This window comes from Bubalus bubalis, chromosome 12, assembly GCF_019923935.1.
Source record: "Bubalus bubalis isolate 160015118507 breed Murrah chromosome 12, NDDB_SH_1, whole genome shotgun sequence".
NCBI classification, from domain to species: domain Eukaryota; kingdom Metazoa; phylum Chordata; class Mammalia; order Artiodactyla; family Bovidae; genus Bubalus; species Bubalus bubalis.
In genome coordinates, this window is record NC_059168.1 from 100009807 (window position 1) to 100027022 (window position 17216).

At 53.2% G+C, this 17216-nt stretch overlaps 1 protein-coding gene across 3 annotated transcripts in view; it reads left to right on the forward strand.

Annotated features, from left to right (window-relative positions):
* The window catches only part of HMCN2 (hemicentin 2), a 175834-nt gene that overhangs the window by 32185 nt on the left and 126433 nt on the right, over positions 1 to 17216 (forward strand). For all 3 annotated transcript variants that reach the window (XM_044926449.2, XM_025261852.3, XM_025261853.3), the window contains exons 5-14: positions 3154 to 3325; positions 3975 to 4081; positions 5148 to 5268; positions 7696 to 7959; positions 10920 to 11064; positions 11595 to 11716; positions 13638 to 13910; positions 14785 to 14926; positions 15361 to 15488; positions 16583 to 16696. In XM_044926449.2, the coding sequence (XP_044782384.2) occupies positions 3154 to 3325; positions 3975 to 4081; positions 5148 to 5268; positions 7696 to 7959; positions 10920 to 11064; positions 11595 to 11716; positions 13638 to 13910; positions 14785 to 14926; positions 15361 to 15488; positions 16583 to 16696 (1588 nt within the window). The remainder of the gene's footprint in view (positions 1 to 3153; positions 3326 to 3974; positions 4082 to 5147; positions 5269 to 7695; positions 7960 to 10919; positions 11065 to 11594; positions 11717 to 13637; positions 13911 to 14784; positions 14927 to 15360; positions 15489 to 16582; positions 16697 to 17216) is intronic.

A 17216-nucleotide genomic window follows, 5' to 3' on the forward strand; every position in this document is an offset into this window, starting at 1 on the left:
ACCACTGGGTTCTGAATTCACTTGGAATAAATTTATATTTAAAGAAAATCCGTGCAGCTGTCTCTTGGCCGTAAGAGAAAAATCTTGGTTGAGATTTCCTTCCTTGCTTTATCCTACAAGAGACATAAAATGGTTTTACAACCACAATATGGCTAGTTCTGATTGTTATTGTTGTTGTCCAGTTGCTAAGTCATACCTGACTCTTTGTGACCCCAATGGACTGCAGCACGCCAGGCTTCCTTCCCTGTCCTTCACTGTCTCCTGGAGTTTGCTCAAATTTATGTCTATTGAGTCGGTGATGCTATCCAACCATCTCATCCTCTGTCACCCCCTTCTCATCCTGCCCTCAGTCTTTCCCAGCATCAGGGCCTTTTCCAGTGAGTTGGCTCTTTGCATCATGTGACCAAAATATTACAGCTTCAGCTTTAGAATCAGTCCTTCCAATAAATATTCATGGTTGATTTCCTTTAGGATTGACTGGTTTGATCTCCTTGCAGTCCAAGGGACTCTCAAGAGTCTTCTCCAGCACCACAATTCAAAAGCATCAGTTCTTCAGCATTCAGCTTTCTTTATGGTCCAACTCTCACATCCATACCTGACTACTGGGAAAGCCATAGCTTTGACTATATGGACCTTTGTTGGCAAAGTGATATCTCTGCTTTTGAATATGCTGTCTAGGTTTGTCATAGCTTCCCTTCCAAGGAGCAAGCGTCTTTTAATTTCATGGCTGCAACCACCATCCACAGTGATTTTGGAGCCCAAGAAAATGAAATGGCACTGCTTCCGCTTTTTCCCCTTCTATTTGCCATGAAGTAATGGGACTGGATTCCATGATCTTTGTTTTTTGAACATTGAGTTTTAAGCCAGGTTTTTCACTCTCCTCTTTCACCTTCATCAAGAGGCTCTTTAGTTCCTCTTCACAGGAGACAATAAAACAATTTCACAATCACAATACAACTAGTTCTGCCAACTGCTGCTGCTGCTGCTGCTGCTAAGTCGCTTCAGTCGTGTCCGACTCTGTGCGACCCCATAGACGGCAGCCCACCGGGCTCCCCCGTCCCTGGGATTCTCCAGGCAAGAACACTGGAGTGGGTTGCCGTTTCCTTCTCCAATGCATGAAAGTGAAAAGTGAAAGTGAAGTCGCTCAGTCGTGTCTGACTTTTAGCGACCCCATGGACTGCGGCCCACCAGGCTCCTCCGTCCATGGGATTTTCCAGGCAAGAGTGCTGGAGTGGGGTGCCATTGCCTTCTCCTCTGCCAGCTGCTAACTACTAAATAAAAGTTTCTTTGCACTTTCCTTTTTTGTCCTCAGGATGCCCCTCACTGAGAAAATACAGTGGAATCCCTCGGTTCCTGATTTACTTGGAGCTAATCCTTTCCCTCATACTGGGGTTATGGTATCAATTTGTTGTACAGTCAGTTCATGTTTCATTTTGATTCTGTTTTAGGGTTGCACAAGATGTTTCTTGACATAACTTGGCTTGAAAAGAGGTGCTTCAAAACTGTAGAGGTTCCCACCTCCCTCTTTTTTGGTTTTCTTACTGGAACCTGGGGGGCTCAGCTATTGCTAAAGAGGCGGTGTGAGCTGGGGTAGGGGGCGGGTGGAGTTGAGCCTTTGTGAGGCGAGCTTGAGGACCCTGTTCAAAAGGTGAGTGCCCTGCTGCATCACACACAGAGAGCAGATGCCCTGAACCCCTTACCCTTCATAGCTCCTGAGCCTGGGACATGACAGAGGGTGTCTGCCCACATGGGGCTCCCAGGCCAAGAGAGGTGACGGGTGTGAAACTAACCAGGAGTTGGTTGCTAAGGAAGGGGCAGGAATTTCTGCAAGAGAAGAGCGTTTTGGTGGGGGGAGCTGCCCAGTGGGGCATGGGATGGGGGTTCAGCCCAGCAAGCATGGGGGCGTCAGGAGCATCGTGATCTTGGGTCAGGTTGAACAGGTGAACCAGAGAACACAGGGACTTAGAGACTGTGGTAAGTCTTGGAGAAACAAGATAATTTTGTGCTTAGTAGAGACCATCTTGGGCTTCCAGGTGGTATTAGTGGTAAAGAACCCACCTGCAGAGGCAAGAGACATAAGAGACGCAGGTCGGATCCCTGGGTCAGGAAGATCCCCTGGAGGAGGACATGGCAATCCACTCCAGTATTCTTGCCTGGGGAATCCCATGGACAGAGGAGCCTGGAGGGATTCAGTCCATAGGGTCACAAAGAGTGCGACACAACTGAAACGACTTAGCAGGCAGGCAGAGACCATCTTAGACTGGGTCCAGGACTGTTAACATGGGTCCATGCACGTAGGGGGATGGTCTTTGAGGGGACTTGAACACCTCCTGAAATCATACTCTAAATGTGTGCCTAACGAGTATGATGTTCTGGAGAGTTATATGTCACCTGATTTTTCAATGGGACTTGTCCAAAACATAAGATTTTTATTGTTTTTTATTTTAATTTAATTTTTTGGGCCGTGCCACACACAGGGATTGTGGGATCTTAGTTCCCTGACCAGGGATGGAATCCCAGACCTCAGCTGTCAAACCATGGAGTCCTAACCACTGGACTGCCAGGGAATTCCCCAAACGTAAGAATAAGCAATTGTACAACCAAGGATATTAGATTTCTCAGTGTTGTGATAAGGGTCAGGAGGAGACTGTCCACTTAAAGACATGGTCCTACTTAGAGAGCATGGTGCCTGGTGGGGGTTGTGGGCTGAGGGCCCTTGGGCAGGGATGGTGAACTGCGTTGCCCTGGGGGAGATCCCGGACTTCCAGGGTGCATCAGTGTGTAGGAAGCACCCGGAGGGCTTCCTGGAGGAAGTGGTGGATGTCATAGAAATTGGCCATGTGACGAAGGAGGGGCCTCATCCCAGCAGATGGGTGCCCTCTGCTCCTTGCATCTGAGCTGAGTCCTCCGGATGCCTTCATTCAGGTGTCACAGGCCAAGAGGGAAGTGGTGTGTGAATCAGGTCCAGTGTAGGGCAGGGGGGACTGTGATGGCCTCAAGTGACCTGGAAAGCCTGCATGCTGCCTAAAACTCACCAGGGGACCAGACGCTGCCCGCAGCTGGCAGCCTGCCGGGACCCACCTCTGGTGTGCCAGATGCAAGCAAGGCATCATGGGTACCTGCTGGCGTCAGCCCCTCACTCCTGCCCCCCAGGTGCTGAAGTGGGTGGAGTCAGCCCTCCAGGCCTCCAAGGTGCACCTGCTGTCCACGGACCACGAGGAGGGCGGCGAGCACACGTGGAAGATCCCCTTCGACCCCAGCCTGAAGGAGGTCACCATCTCCCTGAGTGGCCCAGGGCCCGAGATTGAAGTCCGAGACCCGTTGGGTACGTGCACCCCGGGGCTGGCCTCCTCCTTGGGCCTGAGACTGAAATAAAAGTCCAGGATGGGACAGAGAGGAGGCCAGGAGATTTTGGACATAAAACTCCAGGAGCACCGAGGGTAAGGGAGATGCTGAGTGGAAGGCAGAGAGGGTGTCTACAGTGGGTGAGGATGCAGCGAGGCCATTAGCAGCCCAGCGAGAGGAATTAAAATGATGACCGTCCCTGGGGCTGCCGGATTCACGTGGCATCTTCCCCGGGTTCTCTCTTCAGTGGCCTGGAGAGTCGGTGGGGCAAGAATTAGTGGCACAGTGTAGAGATGGGAAGTGGTGGGGGGGGCTCTGGGAGGTGGGGTAATTTGTCAGGGTCATCCAGGCTCCATATGATTTGGACACAGCTGCCTGGTGCCACGGTGCTCCAAGGATGTCCTGAGTACTCTGGTCCAGAGGCCAGGGGTACAGCCGGCACCTGGGGAGGGATGAAGATGGAGAGTTGGAAGAAGGAGAGGCCTGGGTACCCCCAAAGGCCTATTGTCAGTTCCTCTAGGAAGCCTGAGGCTGGGGTTGGAGGGATGTGGGTTCCTGGGGATGGGGAAGGGGGCTCTGTCAACCCAAGAAAAGGGTCGGGGGCTGAGCAGGTCTTGGGGCTTCCACAGGGAGGATCCTGCAGAGGGCTGATGGCCTCAATGTGCTCCTCAGCATCCCTGACTCTGCCAAGGTCGTGGCCTTTAAGCCTGAGCATCCCGGGCTGTGGTCCATCAAGGTAGGAGGCCTTGGCTTCCTGGGGTTGGGGGAAGCCTGGAGCCCTGGGAAGCTGAGGGTTGGAGTGTGGGCAGTGATGTGGGCATATCAGTAGAGGTAGGGGGGCAAGATCAGAGGAGGAGTATTGTGCTTTGTGCCAGTGAGAGAAGTGGAGTGGTTTCAGGTTAGTGAAGGAACTTCAAAGAAGGACTTGGAGAAACCACTTGGGTGTCCAGAGGTGGGCGACAGGGTTGGCTCGTGGTTCAGGACCCTGTCCTTTGAAGAGTGCACAGAAGAAGCTAGGGTGACCTTGGGCTCAGAGGTACAGGACTGGCAGGGGAGCAGAGTCTGTTCTAACCTGCCGGGGCCTGGGGGCCTGGGACTGGAGTCAGGGCTTCTGGCCAGGCACCCTGGGATGGGGCAGGTTGCTGTCTCCGAAGCACATGGCTTTAGCTGATCAGCAAACAGTTATGGAGCCCCTACTGGGTGCTGGGCTTCCCTGGTGGCTCAGTGGTTAGGAACCTGCCTGCCAAGCAGGAGACTTGGAAGACGCAGGTTCAGTCCCTGGGTGGGGAAGATCCCCTGGAGAAGGAAATGGCAACCCACTCCAGTATTCTTGTCTGGGAAATGCTATGGACAGAGGAGCCCAGTGGGCTATAGTCCATGGGGTCGCAAAGAGTCAAACACGACTGAGCGACTAAACCAACAGCAACTGGGTGCCAGGCACAGTGCTGGGCACCGCGGGCACTGCTGTTCTTAGGTTCTGAGCATCTTTGGGCCGAGAGCTCTCATGCCAATGGGGAAGGCAAGGCAGGGGTTGGGGGACCCGTGGGTGTTGGGGGTGGGGAGCGGGAATGACAGGGCTGCTTAAAGAGTCCTGCTCAGGCAGTGCCATGGCTGGACTCTTCCTCTTCCATGGGGGGAGCATCGTGCTGGGTCCCCAGGGAGTGGGCGAGTTACCCACAAGTCTGCAAAGGCGGGAGAATTCCAGTTGCTGACTCCAGGCTGGGTCAGGTCAGCCACCTCCCACCTGGAGCTGGGGGGCTGGGGTCAGACACCCTGGTGACGTGAGCCTGGGCCTGGGCTAGATCTACAGCAGTGGCCGCCATTCGGTCAGGATCACGGGCATCAGCAACATTGACTTCCGAGCTGGCTTCTCCACTCAGCCCTCCTTGGACCTCAACCACACCATTGAGTGGCCCCTGCAAGGTACGGTGCTCTGGGCCCTGGGGCAACACAAGGCCGCCTTCTGCAGGGGTGGGGCTCACCTTTGGGAAGTTGGGGGCTGCAGTTCCGGGGGGCAGCCATGAGCCTGTGACTATGGAGCAGGCTTGCAGGGGTTGGTCCAGCCTCTCTCTCACATCACAGTGAACTGCACCCAGGGCTAGCACCTTCTCTTTGGGTTCCAGCCAGGGTGACCCTGGGACCGTTTACTTTTAGAACTTCCTTCCTGTCCCTCAAGGCCTCCACGAGCTCAGGCTGTCCCTCCTTTCCCTTTCTCTTTGTCAAGATTTGTCTGTCTATAGCCCCACTTCTTCCAGTGAACATCAGGCTGTTGTTTTTCAGGGGCTAAGTCATGTCCAACTCTTTGCGACCCCATGAACTGTAGCAAATCAGGCTTCCCTGTCCCTCATTATCTCCTGGAATTTTCTCAAACTCATGTCCATTGAGTCAGTGATGCTATCCAATCATCTCATCCTCTGTTGTCCCCTTCTCCTCCTGCGTTCAATCTTTCCCAGTATCAGGGCTCAGAAATATGGTCTCTTGCCATGGGGCCATTTGGAGGGTTTTGCTGGAACCAGCTGAACAGAGAGATGGGAAGGACTAGGCCACAGCATATTAAAAAGTGGAGACATCACTTTGCTGACAAAGGTCCATATAGTCAAAAATATGGTTTTCTCAATAGTCATGTATGGAAGTGCGAGTTGGGCCATAAAAAAGGCTGATCACCAAAGAATTTATTTTCTCAAATTGTGATGCTGGAGAAGACTCTTGAGAGTCCCTTGGATACAAGGAGGCCAAACCAGTCAATCCTAAAGGAAATCAACCCTGAATATTCATTGGAAGGACTGATGCTGAAGCTCCAATACTTTGCTCACCTAATGTGAAGAACCAACTCATTGGAAAAGACTCTGGTGCTGGGAAAGATTGAGAGCAGGAGGAGGAGGGGGTTACAGAGGATGAGATGGGTGGATGGCATCACTGACTCAATGGACACGAGTTTGAGCAAACTCTGGGAGACAGTGAAGGACAGGGAAGCCTGGCATACTGCAGTCCATGGGGTCGCAAAGACTGGGACTCAGGGACTGAATAAGAACAAGGCCAGGTCAAGATAACTCTGGACCACTGAATAGTGCCCCCCAAATGGTGCATGCTGGGTCCTTAGAGCTTTCTTTTGAGTCTGTATGCCCTCTAAAGTTTTTCGTTCTTGTCAGCCCTTATGGGTTTCCCTGCCAGGACCCGCAGTGATATCTTCAAAATGAAAAGTGGGCTGCTTATTCATTCTGTGTTTGTCTTTGCCAATAGCAGGGAGGTGGGAGGGAGGCAGAGAAACTTAACTCCTATTCTAAAGCCAAGAGAGATGAGAAATCCTAAGTGAAGTGCTATGGGGGTGGCGGGGGAGAGTTTGAAAGCAGAGCGGTCCTCAGGGACAGTCCCCAGTGGGAGAGGGTGACGGGGGCCATATGTGACCTTCTTTGGTTTCTGCTTTTGATAAAGATGTGGCTCCATCCAAGACATTTTTTTAAAGTGAGAAAAACAGCAGGGCAATTGCAAATGATAAATAATGATTGGCACTTGACCCCAGGGCACCAGGGAGTGGGGGAGGCTGCAGCAAACTGAACAGTGGGGGCCTGGGCCACGGGAGCAGCTGCTACGTGCCTTTGGCTGGTTGTTGCAACATGGGCAGGAAGCCCAGCACTGACACACTTGATTTTTCAAAGAACTCTGGACTTCTAGATTTATACATGCCCTTTCTAGACTGTTTGATTTTTTTTTCAAAAGATGGAAGGCATTTCATGGATCACGTCTACCACATCTTCTGGTTCCCAGTTTATGATCAGAGAGAGAGAGAAAAAAAAAAAAAAAGAATAGCTATCTGAAAAGGGAGAGACCTAACAGTTTCCAAATCAACTTAAAAGACTGTGAAACCCAAGTCCAGTTCTGGCTTTCCTGAGATAGTGTGGAAAGTACATTTCCAATGAGATGGGAAGGGAAACCACAGGAAAGCCAACCAGGAGTCAGCATTCCCAAACTGGGGTCTGCATCTCACCTCGGCCTGTCCCAGAGCCTGTCAGCTGACAGCCAACACCAGAGTTAATGGGAGGATAGGAGGGTGCCCTTTCTCAGTTCTGCTCCATGAGCACCCCAGTCAGCAGAGCAAAGGTGACACAATCATGGGAAGCCATGGGTTGGAGGAGAGTGGTGTTTCAGGACCACGGACAGTAGCAACCCCCCTTCTCTCCTCATCCCACCCAGCATTCCTTGGCCCAGGGAAGAGAAGGTGAGGGAATGGGTGAAGGTGGACCAAGCAGGCTGGGTCCCTAACTATGGCTCTGGGGTGGGGCCCCTGCTTGGGGAGCCTCGTGGAGCCGAGCACAGATGCCAGCACCTCCTTCCCTGCCCTTTCCTCTGTAGGTGTGCCCATCTCCCTGGTGATCAACTCCACGGGCCTGCGGGTACCTGGCCACCTGGACTCAGTGGAGCTCTCACACAGCTCAGGGCGGTCCCTCCTGACTTTGCCCACGCAGCCCCTCTCCAACGGATCAACCCACCAGCTGTGGGGTGGGCCGCCCTTCCACAGCCCCCAGGAGCGTTTCTACCTCAAGGTGAAGGGCAAGGATCATGAAGGAAACCCTCTCCTCCGTGTCTCTGGAGTTTCCTACCGTGGGGTGATTCCAGGTGAGTAATTGACTCCTACCGCCCCCAGCTCCCTGGCTCCCTTGGAGGCTCATTTCTCCCTGAAAGGCTTTCCTGATTCAATTAGATTAGGAAATGTTTATTCTTTAAACTGCAGGCTCTGCAATACATTATGCCAAATACTGAGATGCTTCAGATGCAGTTTTCAGCTCTAGGGTTTACTGCAAAGTCATCTATGCATCCATAAATCCATCCATGCATCTATCCATCCATCCATCCACCTGTGCATTTAACATTCATTTTGTATCAGTCATGGTTCTAGAAACTGTAGACACAACAGAGGGCAGGTTAGTTAATATAAGTATGCCCTTGCATAATCATAGTTACTATCATTGTCATAATGATGGTAACACTAACCTAATCACCATTCTGAGCACGTCTCATGGGACAATCCTGGGCCAAGCACTTGCCATGCATTTGTTCATTAAATGCTTATATCAGTTCCTTTTTATTCCCCCTCCTGGTCTAAAGGGTTTCTTTTTATAATCTCTTGCATACTCCTTGCAAAATCTATCTTTTCAAACCTTTTATTTTGAAATGATCTTGAAGAAGTAAAGTGTGAAGTGTTAGTCACTCAGTTGTATCCAACTCTTTGGGACCCCATGGACTGTAGCCCACCAGGCTCCTCTGTCCATGGAATTCTCCAGTCAAGAATACCAGAGTGGGTTCCCATTCTCTTCTCCAGGGGTTCTTTCTGGCCCAGGGATTCAACCATGGTCTCCTGCATTGCAGGCAGATTCTTGACTGTCTGAGCAACCAGAGAAGCCCAAGGTTACCAAAATAGTAATACATTTCTTCATTTACCTTCTCCTGTGTTAACATCTTTTTTTTTTTCATTTTTTTAAATTGAAGTTTAATTGCTTCACAACACAGTGTTAGTTTCTGCTGTCCAACAACAGGAATCAGCTATATGTATGCATGTATCCCCTCCCTCTTGAGCCTCCTTCCCACCCCACCCCACCCCCACCCCTCTAGGTCATCACAGAGCACTGAGCTGACCTCCCTGTGTTCTTACACCCAGTTCTGAGATGTGTCTCCATTTTATTGCTGGGAAACTGAGGCCACTGACTTCACAGGGTTGCTCGGAGGGTTGCATAAGCTACATTGTAGGCACAAGTCACCTTGTGCCCCCGCCTTTGGTTGTGTTGTGCTGTTTCCCACGTGTGTGGCTTTTGCGGGTTTCCCGTGTGTCCCAGAGGTCTCGGCATCTAGGCTGGAGGCTCCCAGAGGGTAGGGCGACATCTTTGGCTTTCTAGATCTGCTTCTGGTCCTGGAGAGTGGGGTCTGAGTTCACTGGGCACCAGCCTCCTTACTGGGCTTGCTTCCCTCCTCCTGCCCGCTTCCCACTCCGCTGGTAGTGACCCAGGAGGAGCTCAGAGGTGGATGACACTGACACCCCACATCAATGGTGCTCGGGGTTTCAGACTCCCCTGGCCACTTCACTTAGGGATGCAGAGAGGGTGCTGAGATGCCCGTGGTGAGGTGGGGGACTTGGAGGACCTGAATGGGGCAGAGCATCGCAGGGCTAGGGCTTGGGACCCCTTCCTTCAGTCTCCTGGACTCCACTCCCTGGCTGTGGTCCCCAGGGCTCCTCCTGCCTTGGCCTTTGCAGCTTTCAGGAGGCATTTTCAGGCAGGAATCTCAGCAGGGGGACTAAAGCAGCCTCTATCTCTCTCTCTTTTCTCAGATGGCTCCCAGAGCTGGGGAGTTAAGTTCTGGCTTTTGGTCTCCATGTCAGCTCTGGATTAAAGAATAGGGGTGGAGTGCGGGAAGGGTGTGGTTTGGCAGGGGGAAGGGTTGGTTTGCTGGCTCCCACCACCACCTTCCAGGTCTGGAAGGCTGGGAGTTTGGGAGCAAGACACTGGGTTTGGAGACATGTGGGGTGGTGGGGCCCAGGAGTCCCTGGGCTTCTTTCAGCTCAAGGAAGAGGGAGCCAGAGGCTTCTAGTGTGGCGGGGGGAGGGGGGGGGTGTGAGCCGTGGCTGCCGCGCGCACAGCTGAGGACGTGGCTGGATGGTCCGACACCCCTCTCCCCTGGGAGGTGGCAGGGAGCCCGTAACATGATGTCACCACCGCCCTCCCACCCCCAGCACTGTGCTCGGAGGAGGTCTGGCCCATTGTCTCACCCTCAGAGCATCTCTGGGGTGGATGAGGGAGAGGGCAGAGCAAGGGTTCCCCACAAGCCTGCAATCACCCAGTGAGGCACAGACAGCCCGAGACTGACACTGCGGGTCCATTCTCAGACATTTCCCCTGAAGTGACTCCAAGAGCCAAGGAAAGACTATGTGCCACCCCAAGGCCAGGGTCAGGCGGGAGGAGGCAGTGGCGTCTCTGATGGAGGGCCCCAGAGGCTCATCCGAAGCTGTGAGATTACATGGAAATCTCTTATTTTATCTCGAAAATGCGTGTGAACTCTGTATTCACAGCCATGCTCCAACTAGGCTGATTTTTTTTTGTTTTTTAAAGGCTTCCCGCCCACAGATTGTGAGTAAAACTGACCTTGCAGGAGGGGCGAGAGATGCACAGCCCTCCCCAGGCCCCTGGAGAGTCCCATCTGGGGAGCATTTCATCAGATTTGAGGGCTGGTTTGACTTCTCTGTCTCCCACACCATTGACACATTGGAGGCACAAGCCATAAAACCCCCACAAGGCTTCATGGAAGGAGCTGGCCCTGCCATGTGCGCGTGCCAAGGGCTTCCCACTCACCACCTCTCACCAGCAGCTCACCACAACTCGATGAGGTCACTAATGCCCATTTTACTGAGGCTTAGGGAGGTGATGCCCCCTGTTCTCGGTGGCCACCGGATGGTGAAGCCAGAGATTGAAGCCCTGACTTCTGGCCCCTGAGTTATCCTTGTGGGTCTCTGTGTTGCTAGGTGTGTTGAGGGCAGGCTGACGGGTGGAGGGCAGGGAAGAATCTTGAGTGCTTGTCCTTGCCCACAGGTGCCCCCCTGGTCAGCATGCCCCCCAGGATCCATGGCTACCTACACCAGCCCCTGCAGGTCTCTTGCTCTGTGCACAGCACCCTCCCCTTCCGGCTACAGCTGCGGCGGGACGGAGCCAGGCTGGGTGAGGAGAGGCGCTTTCGGTGAGTGGCTCAGGGCTGCCCACTGTCCCCAGTCCCAGGGCTCCTGGGGGCCTGATGTCCTGGAGGGACCTAAGGGGTGGTGGGTGGCACACCTGGGACCTTGGTCGTCCTGCTGGGCACCTTCCAGCTTGGCCAGGGTTGGGGGAGAGTGGGTCCCTGAGGCTCCCACCACTGCTGGGCCATCACTCCTTGGAGGAGCTATAGGCCTTCCTCAGATTCTGAAAACTCAACCCGTGAAGGCCTGGTTCTGTGCTGGTCAGTGCAGGAAGGACCCTCTGAGACCTTCCCTCCTATGGTTGGAAGCCTGGGGCTCAGAGAGGGGAAGGGCCTTTCTCAGAGTCACACAGGATATCGTTGGGATTTGCATGTCCTTAGCTGCCTGTCTCTTCTCACCAGTCTTTGAGAGGTTTGGGGGCCTCTTTCTGGGCAAGATTCAGGGGGCCAAGCCCCCATCCGGAAGCCTGGATGAGGCCAGGGGACCCTGATGGGGGCAGTGCAGTTGTGTGTCTCCAGCTGTCCTGTGTTTGCAGGGAGTCAGGGAACAGCAGCTGGGAGATTCCACGGGCCTCCAAGGCCGAAGAAGGCACGTATGAGTGCACGGCAGTCAGCCGGGCGGGGACCGGGCGAGCAAAGACTCAGATCGTCGTCACAGGTCTGTCCCCTTGGGCCCATCCTGACTCTCCCCTGTAGGATTCCCTCCCAGGCTCTCCCCATCTGTGGGTGAGTGTGCCAGCCAGCTGCTAGGGACCGTCCATCATCTGGAGCCCGACACCCACATTGCACCTGCGTGCTGGCCTCTGGTTTGGACTGTCTGCCCCACGAATGGCCTGCGGTTGCAGGAAGGTTGAGAAGCCCTGCTTGGGCTCTGCCTCCCAGTCCCCAGCCTCAATCCCACCCTTGACTTCTTGATCAGCCCCCAGGCCCTTACAAGGGCCACCATCCACCTTGTCCCCAACCCTTAATGCCTCCAGGTCCTGCCACCGTGGCAGCATTGAACTCAGGAAGGTTGGAAAAGCCACAGATCCTCTTACAATGAAATTAGCTTTATTTTAAAAATAATGAACCTAAGCTGCCTTTATGGACTTTCCCAGTGGCTCAGTGGTAAAGAATCCACCTGCCAATGCAGGAGACATAGGTTCAATCCCTGGGCTGGGAAGAACCCCTGGAGGAGGAAATGGCAACCCACTCCAGTATTCTTGCCTGGAAAAATCCCATGGACAGAGGAGCCTGGCGGGCTACAGTCCATGGGGTCGCAAAAGAGTCGGACACGACTTAGCAACTAAACAACAACAAAGCCGCCTTGAAGAAAAGGGGCCCGATGAACATAGAGGAATCAGTCACTCTGCATTCCTAAACCCTCTCAAAATCACTCATGCTCCCTGTAAGAAGACTGGAAAATATAAGCCAACAGAAAAGATGGAACTGACCTGTGACCTCTCCACTCTAGAGATAACTTCGACAGCATTTTGCTTTACTTCTTTTTGGACCTTTATCCATATGTGCATTTTAAGAAAAACGGGATATATCCTACATACTTACAACAACCTGATTTGGTGTCTGGAGTCAAATTTCCCCATTGGATAGCATGGTCATTGGTATGTGGACCCAGCTTTTTTCCTATAGGTCCTGCAGACCGTCCCTGATCAGGTGGTCTCTGAGCCGTCACTTCTTAATGGTTTTTTCTTATTGAGAGTGTGGGTTTCTAAGCTCTTTCTTCTTTGGGGGCAGTGGGCTTACTTAGTCCACATTTGGCTGCTGTTTATACAGAGAATAGCTCTGTACTTGTTACTCTTTTCCAGTTGAGGGTGATTTCCAAGACTTTATCCACCAGTGTGGAATTATTGGGGCTTCCCAGGTGGCTCAGCAGTAAAGAATCTGTCTGCCAATGCAGGATAAACTGGTTCAATCTATGGGTCGGGAAGATCCCCTGGAGAAGAAAATGGCAACCCACTCCAGTATTCTTGCCTGGGAAATCCCATGGACAGAGGAGGCTGGCGGGCTACAGTCCATGAGGTCACAAAAAAGCCGGACACAATTTAGTGACTGAGCATGTACACTCGTGGAATTATTGCCTCAAAGGGTATGAAGTGTGGGTTGTTTGTTTATTTTAGTCATTACATCGTGTCTGACTCTGAAACCCCATGGATTGGAGCCTGCCAGGCTCCTCAGTCCATGGGATTTTCCAGGCAAGAATACTGGAGTGGGTTGCCATTTCCTTCTCTAGGGGATCTTCCCGACCCAGGGATTGAACCCGCGTCTTCTGCATTGGCAGGCGGATTCTTTACCACTGAGCCACTGGGAAAGCCCTGAAGAATGGGCTAACTCTTGCTAAATTTTTCTGTTGGCTGTTGTATGGAAATCAGGCGTGCATGCATGCACACACACACACACAGCCCCCGGGCGGGTGTGAGATGGCCGTGTGGTGGCATCGTCCGGGCATGGTGAGCAGATGCTGGTGAGCTGCTCTGCTGGGGGAGACAGTGGACTCTGGGGTCTGGATGCCACCAGGGTCTGCAGGATGTCTCCCTCCCCATGCCAATCCCTCAGTGCCTCCTGCGCTCCTGTTCCTGCAGACCCCCCACCACAGCTGGTCCCTGTCCCCAATGTGACCGTGTCCCCGGGAGAGACCGCCATCCTGTCCTGCCTGGTCCTGAGTGAGGCCCCCTACAACCTGACCTGGGTCCGGGACTGGCGAGTCCTCTCGGCCTCGACAGGCAGAGTCACCCAGCTGGCCGACTTATCCCTGGAGGTCAGGAACACCACCCTCAGCGACGGCGGGCGGTACCAGTGCATGGCCAGCAACTCCAATGGAGTCACGAGGGCATCCGTCTGGCTCCTGGTGCGAGGTGAGGCTGCTCACTACCTGGCATTTCTCCAGGAGCCCATCCATCCATCCCTCTGCTCAGACATCAGCTCTGGCAGGCAGCATCAGCCCTTCCAGAGTTTTCTCAACCTCCAGAGTAAGAGGATTCTGTAGCCTCCCAGCCTAAGTGTAGTGGTTCGGCACTGTTGGGAAGTTCATCCTCATAGCTAGTCGGCCAAGCCAATTTCACTGTGTCCTGTCCTCTTTCCGGGCCATTAAGCACGTCCATTGTCCAGCCCTCTCGATATGCAGGACAGAGATGGGACACTGGAAACTTCTGGAAGCCCAGAGATCAGATGTGCTCAGCAGGGTTTGGGTAGCACCCACCAGCTGGAGGTGGAGAAGGCAGTAAGAGGAAACATGTCCAGAGGGTTAGTGCCTGGATCAGGTACTCACCTGGGATTTAGGTCCACAGGATTTAGATGGATCCTGCTTCTCTAGGGAACTATCTCCCCCAAGTGTAAAAGTGAGTGTGTTGGAACAAATTTCACTCTTGTGCCAATGACTCTGGATTGGCTGCTTAGAGTGTGTTGAGAAAGATTCTGAGGCCATATCGAGGCTGCTGGTATAGGAGGGGCTCAGCTCAGAGCAGAAATTCAGGGAGCTCAAGGCTCCCACCAGGGGCTATTGGGAATTCAGGTCCCCATGTGGCCTGGGGAATGTGCCTGGGGGCTGCCTGGTCAACCCCTGTTCCCCGAGAAGCTGCTCCCAAGGATGCAGGTCCCTCGGGGCCCTTCCTTCCTGTGTCTCTGCTGTCTGTGGCCTCAGGGAGGAGCAGGGGGCCCAGGGCTGGGTACCTGGGACAACATGGCCGCTCTGACAAGCTCCTCCCCACCTGTCCACTCCTTGAACTCCAGAGGCCCCGCAGGTCAGCATCCACACCAGGTCACAGCGCTTCTCCCAGGGCATGGAGGTGAGGGTCCGCTGCTCGGCCTCCGGATACCCTGCACCCCACATCTCCTGGAGCCGCGAGGGTCGCGCCCTGCAGGAGGACAGCAGGTGAGGGCCTCAGGGACCTCTCTGGGCCTCAGTCTTCTTAACTGTAGCAAATGGGGGCGTGGCATTTGCCCCGCCTTCTTCCTGATGATTTGAGACTCAGGAGCGAGATCATTTGGGAAACAGCGATGCCTCATGTGGGTCTGGAGTCAGGTGTTCCAGCCGCAGAATCCGGCAGACCTGTGCTTGCATTCTGCCTCTGCCATTCAGGCTGTGTGCCCCTGGGCAGTTCACCTTACCTTTCTGAGCCCGATGAATGAAAAAGGAACATAAAAAGTGATGAACCCACAGCCTGGCACAGATCAAGCAGTCAGTGTAAAATGGTGTCACTGGTGATGTTGTTAATTAATCTGCTTTTAATAATGACTTGGGCAACCCCATGTAACCCAACCTAACTGGCCCCTTCCTGTTGAACACGTTTCATGGCACAACTCCAGAGTCCGCGTGGATGCCCAGGGAACCCTGATCATTCAGGGGGTGGCCCCAGAGGATGCTGGGAGTTACAGCTGCCAGGCTGCTAATGAGATTGGCAGAGATGAAGAGACGGTCACCCTCTACTATACAGGTATGTGGGTCAAGGGCATCTGCAGAAGAGGGTCCCCAGTCCTGCCTCCCCCCCACCTCCCTTTCTCCCTCTCGTCCACAGATACTTAAGAGTATCTACTGTGTGGCAGACACTGGGATACAATAGTGAACACAGGGTCCCCGTCCAGGTAGAGGTTATATTCTAATGAGGAAGCAAAATGCAAGCAGATGAATAAGGTACTTTCAGATGGTGAAGGTGTGGGACAAGCACAGAGCAGGGTGGTGTGATGGAGCGACGTGTAGCTGGGCAGAGAAGGACACGTACACACAGGATCAAACCCTTGCCCCAGACGGGAATGGGAACAGCGTTTCAGGGAGAGAGACAGGGTGGGGCCAAAGCCTTGAGGTAGGAATAGCCCTTGGGGTCCCCAAGGGGCTGCAAGGAGCAGGAGGCTGGCTGGAGTCAGGGGCCAGGGAGCGGCAGCCAGCCCCTGTGGTGCATTTTAGAACCTTGTAAGATTTCACCTTTTACGCCAGGTTCAAAGAGGACAATAAAAAAAAAAAAAAGTGTATGTATATCTGACTCACTTTGCCGCAAGCAGAAACTACCATAAAGCTGTAAATCAACTATACTTCGATAAAATTTATCTTTAAAAATTACATATCAGAAAAAGGAACTATACATTAAGGTGTTTAGAGGTAAAGGGATATCATATTTGGAACTTATTCTCACCCATTTAGAAAAAAAAAAAGAATACAGAGAGAATTCCATCATGATAAAAGGAAATGAATATGGCAAAAATGTTAACATCTGCTGATATGGGTGAAAGGTACATGAAAAACCTTTGTATTATTCTTGCAACTTTGCTTTGTGAAATTACTTCAAAATAAAAAGTTAAAAAAAAAAAAAAAGAGGACAAGAAGGGAGTTTAGTCCCGGGAGTAACTGGCTTTTTAAAAACCGGCCAAGGCTGCATCTTTCTGGGAGTGCTGTTCCGGTTGGTGGGGGGTGGGGAGGAGACAGGTGCTCAGCCCCACCCTGGCCCCTCTGCCCCTCCCCCAGCTGGGAAAACCGGCCTGTTGCTCTAGGGAGTCTATGGGTTGGTCCCCAATTCCCCATCTGCTCCCCACACAGACCCACCATCCGTGTCGGCTGTGAACGGCATGGTGCTGGCTGCCGAAGGGGAGGAGGCGGTGCTGGAGTGCGAGGCGACCGGGGTGCCCCCACCCCGGGTCATCTGGTATCGAGGTACATGGATTGGGTGGGGAGAAGGGCCTGCAGAAGGGGCCTGCGGGGGGCCCTGAAGGATCAGCTTTCCAGGACGGTCATGGGGGGCACTTGGAATGGGGTGTCTGGGGAGAATGGGCTGTTTCAAGCAGCCCCCGTCACCCCTAGCCCAGTAACCATATATAACTGATGCAGATTGGCTCTGTGATCAGGAGCAGGATTTAGAATAGACCCAGGTTTGAATTCTGGCCCAGTGAGTGGCCTCGGACAAGTGGCTTGACATCTGTGAGCCTGCTTCCTTAACTGGGAAATCAAAGACAGCTTGTTTTCTCCCTAACATTTCTCTTGTTTATTTGGCTGCCTCGGGCCTTAGCTGCTACACACAGGCTCTTTAGTTGTGGCAGGTGGGGTCCAGCTCCCTGACCACGGATCGAACCCGAGCCCTCTGCACTGGGAGCGCGAGGTCCTGGCCACTGGACCACAGTCTCTGAGATGGTTGGTTGTGTGAGGATTAAATGAGTCCATATGTGCAAATTGTTTA